This window comes from Austrofundulus limnaeus, unplaced genomic scaffold, assembly GCF_001266775.1.
Source record: "Austrofundulus limnaeus strain Quisiro unplaced genomic scaffold, Austrofundulus_limnaeus-1.0 Scaffold686, whole genome shotgun sequence".
Classification (NCBI taxonomy): domain Eukaryota; kingdom Metazoa; phylum Chordata; class Actinopteri; order Cyprinodontiformes; family Rivulidae; genus Austrofundulus; species Austrofundulus limnaeus.
This window is the reverse complement of record NW_013953088.1, coordinates 193347-195576: the sequence shown is the minus strand read 5'-3', so window position 1 is coordinate 195576 and position 2230 is coordinate 193347. Positions and strand designations below refer to the sequence as shown.

The 2230-nt window shown below is 38.7% G+C and overlaps 1 protein-coding gene across 2 annotated transcripts in view; it reads left to right on the top strand.

Annotated features, from left to right (window-relative positions):
* The window catches only part of med14 (mediator complex subunit 14), a 26329-nt gene that overhangs the window by 13395 nt on the left and 10704 nt on the right, over positions 1–2230 (top strand). For both annotated transcript variants that reach the window (XM_014027808.1, XM_014027807.1), the window contains exons 13-17: positions 212–371; positions 480–674; positions 931–1065; positions 1156–1232; positions 1343–1503. In XM_014027808.1, the coding sequence (XP_013883262.1) occupies positions 212–371; positions 480–674; positions 931–1065; positions 1156–1232; positions 1343–1503 (728 nt within the window). The remainder of the gene's footprint in view (positions 1–211; positions 372–479; positions 675–930; positions 1066–1155; positions 1233–1342; positions 1504–2230) is intronic.

Here is a 2230-nt window from a genome sequence, read left to right as displayed (position 1 = left end):
GCAGTGGAAGGTGTCAAAGCAGTTTGGAGAGAAAAACAAAGTAAAGAACAAAAAAAAGAAAACGATTAATCGATTATTAAATTAGTCATGGATTATTTTAATAATCGATTAGTTAACGATTAATTGATGCAGCCCTAGTTCCTAGCAGGATCTGTGAGCCTTTGATCTTTACATTAGCTGAAGAGACAAACTTCTACTTCTTTCCTGACAGGTTCTGGTTGGGGGAACAGCGCTGTCGACAGTCTGTGAAACACCTTCCCTCAGTTTGCACTGATGTCCTTCACCTTTCCAACTCACCCTCCCACCCTGTTGGCAGTTTGTCCAAGCACAAGCTCTTCATCAAGCTCACTCGTCTTCCACAGTACTACATTGTAAGTTCCTGAGCCCACACATTGCTAAAAAAGGCAAAAATTAACGTTGTACAATGAAATAAATTTAAATATCTCAACCGAGACTCTTTTGTCTTTTCTTGTTTTTAGGTGGTGGAAATGCTTGAAGTACCTAACAGCCCTGCAGCGTTGCAGTACAAGTACTCGTTTCTGTCAGTGTTGCAGTTGGAGGGAGAGGATGGCCCCATGTGTGCCCAACTTCTGCAGCATTTTAAGCCTAACCTGGAACACCTCGTCCAGGACACTACAGCAGGAAGGGAGACCCGACCTGGGACTAAGAGAAAGGTAGACACACACACTTTTCTGTATTAAAAAGTTAGATTTTTGTACTATGATTAGGTTTAGAACATTTTGTCAAAAACAAACATTTGTTTGTGTTTTAATTCATTCATTTGCACCTCTTGGTTAATTATAGCAACCAAGTTTGTTGACTGAATGGCTTTATTTAGGTTAAACTTTTAGTAATACAGGTGCAGGGAATTAGACAGTGTGCCCACAGGAACGTATAAATGCATCTGTCCATCCATCTTTTGCTCTCTAGGTTTCTGGAGAGCAGGGGGACCCTGAGCCAAAGAAGCCTAAGAGGTCTGGAGAAATGTGTGCTTTCAACAAAGAGTTGGCTCATCTCGTAGCAATGTGTGACACTAACATGCCTTTTATTGGCCTCAGAGCAGAGGTTAGTCAGAATCATTTTCATGTGTCTTCTATGGTTCCAGCCTGGTGCTGTCTGTGAAATATATGTTTTACCCTGTTCCTGTTTGAGCAGCTGTCTAACATGGAGATGGCAAATGAAGGAGTCCAGGTGGAGGGAGACAGCAGCAGTCATGCAATACGGCTACTGAAGTAATTACACAMTAACTTACAAATCACATGCACTGTTTTCTTTTTATGGCAAATTTAAAATAAAAAAATAATAAAAATTGACTGAAGAAAACATTGGATGTATTTTCCAGGATTCCTCCCTGTAAAGATGTAGGAGAGGAGACCAGAAGAGCTTTAGAGCGATCCCTCCTGGACTGCACCTTCCGCCTGCAGGGCAGGAACAACCGGACCTGGGTGGCTGAGCTGGTGCTGGCTAACTGTCCGCTCCACAGCACGCACAGCAAGGAACAAGGTACTTTTTCTTTATCAATAAAGTTTTTTCATTTAGAAAAATACATTTTATTTCCCAGGATGTTGTATCCAACACCTGTAGTTTGAAATATATAAAGAAGTAAATCCTTAAATATAGGCTGTATTTTATGAGTAAACCATAGACTTAAATATAAAGATAGCTAGACTGAGCCCCGCCCATACCGTCCACTGGTAGCCTCTGTGACAGCATGGAGGAGCAGAAATGGCGTCTAAAAAGGACAACAGCTCACAGCCTCCATAGAAACTAATAGATAAACAGCAGCTGAACACAATCTGTTTCACAGATTATCTGTCATGTTTTTACAATAAATTAATATCTATGTTAATTTCACTCAGCAATCATGTAAAACAGCAGATTTATACCAGCAAAATATATAATTTATAAGTAACAATGATCTAAACCAGACCTGAAGTCAGCCTGTAACTTAGACTTTAGCTAGTTGAAAAATGATGACTTCAGCTAGTAATAAAGTATATTTAATATTTCTACTTACTGTCATAAAAAATAAGAATATTTATATTTACCAGTCAACAGTTAGAAAATGTTCTCTGGTTATAGGATGAAACTTGTCTCTATTAGCTAACATCTTCTTAACAGGTCAGGTTCCTCTAACAGAAACCTAAAAATACTTAACTTTACAATTTACACTCTGTAGGTCTAAATATTAATCAGAGGACAAAGTAATATTTAATAGTTTGTGTTAAAT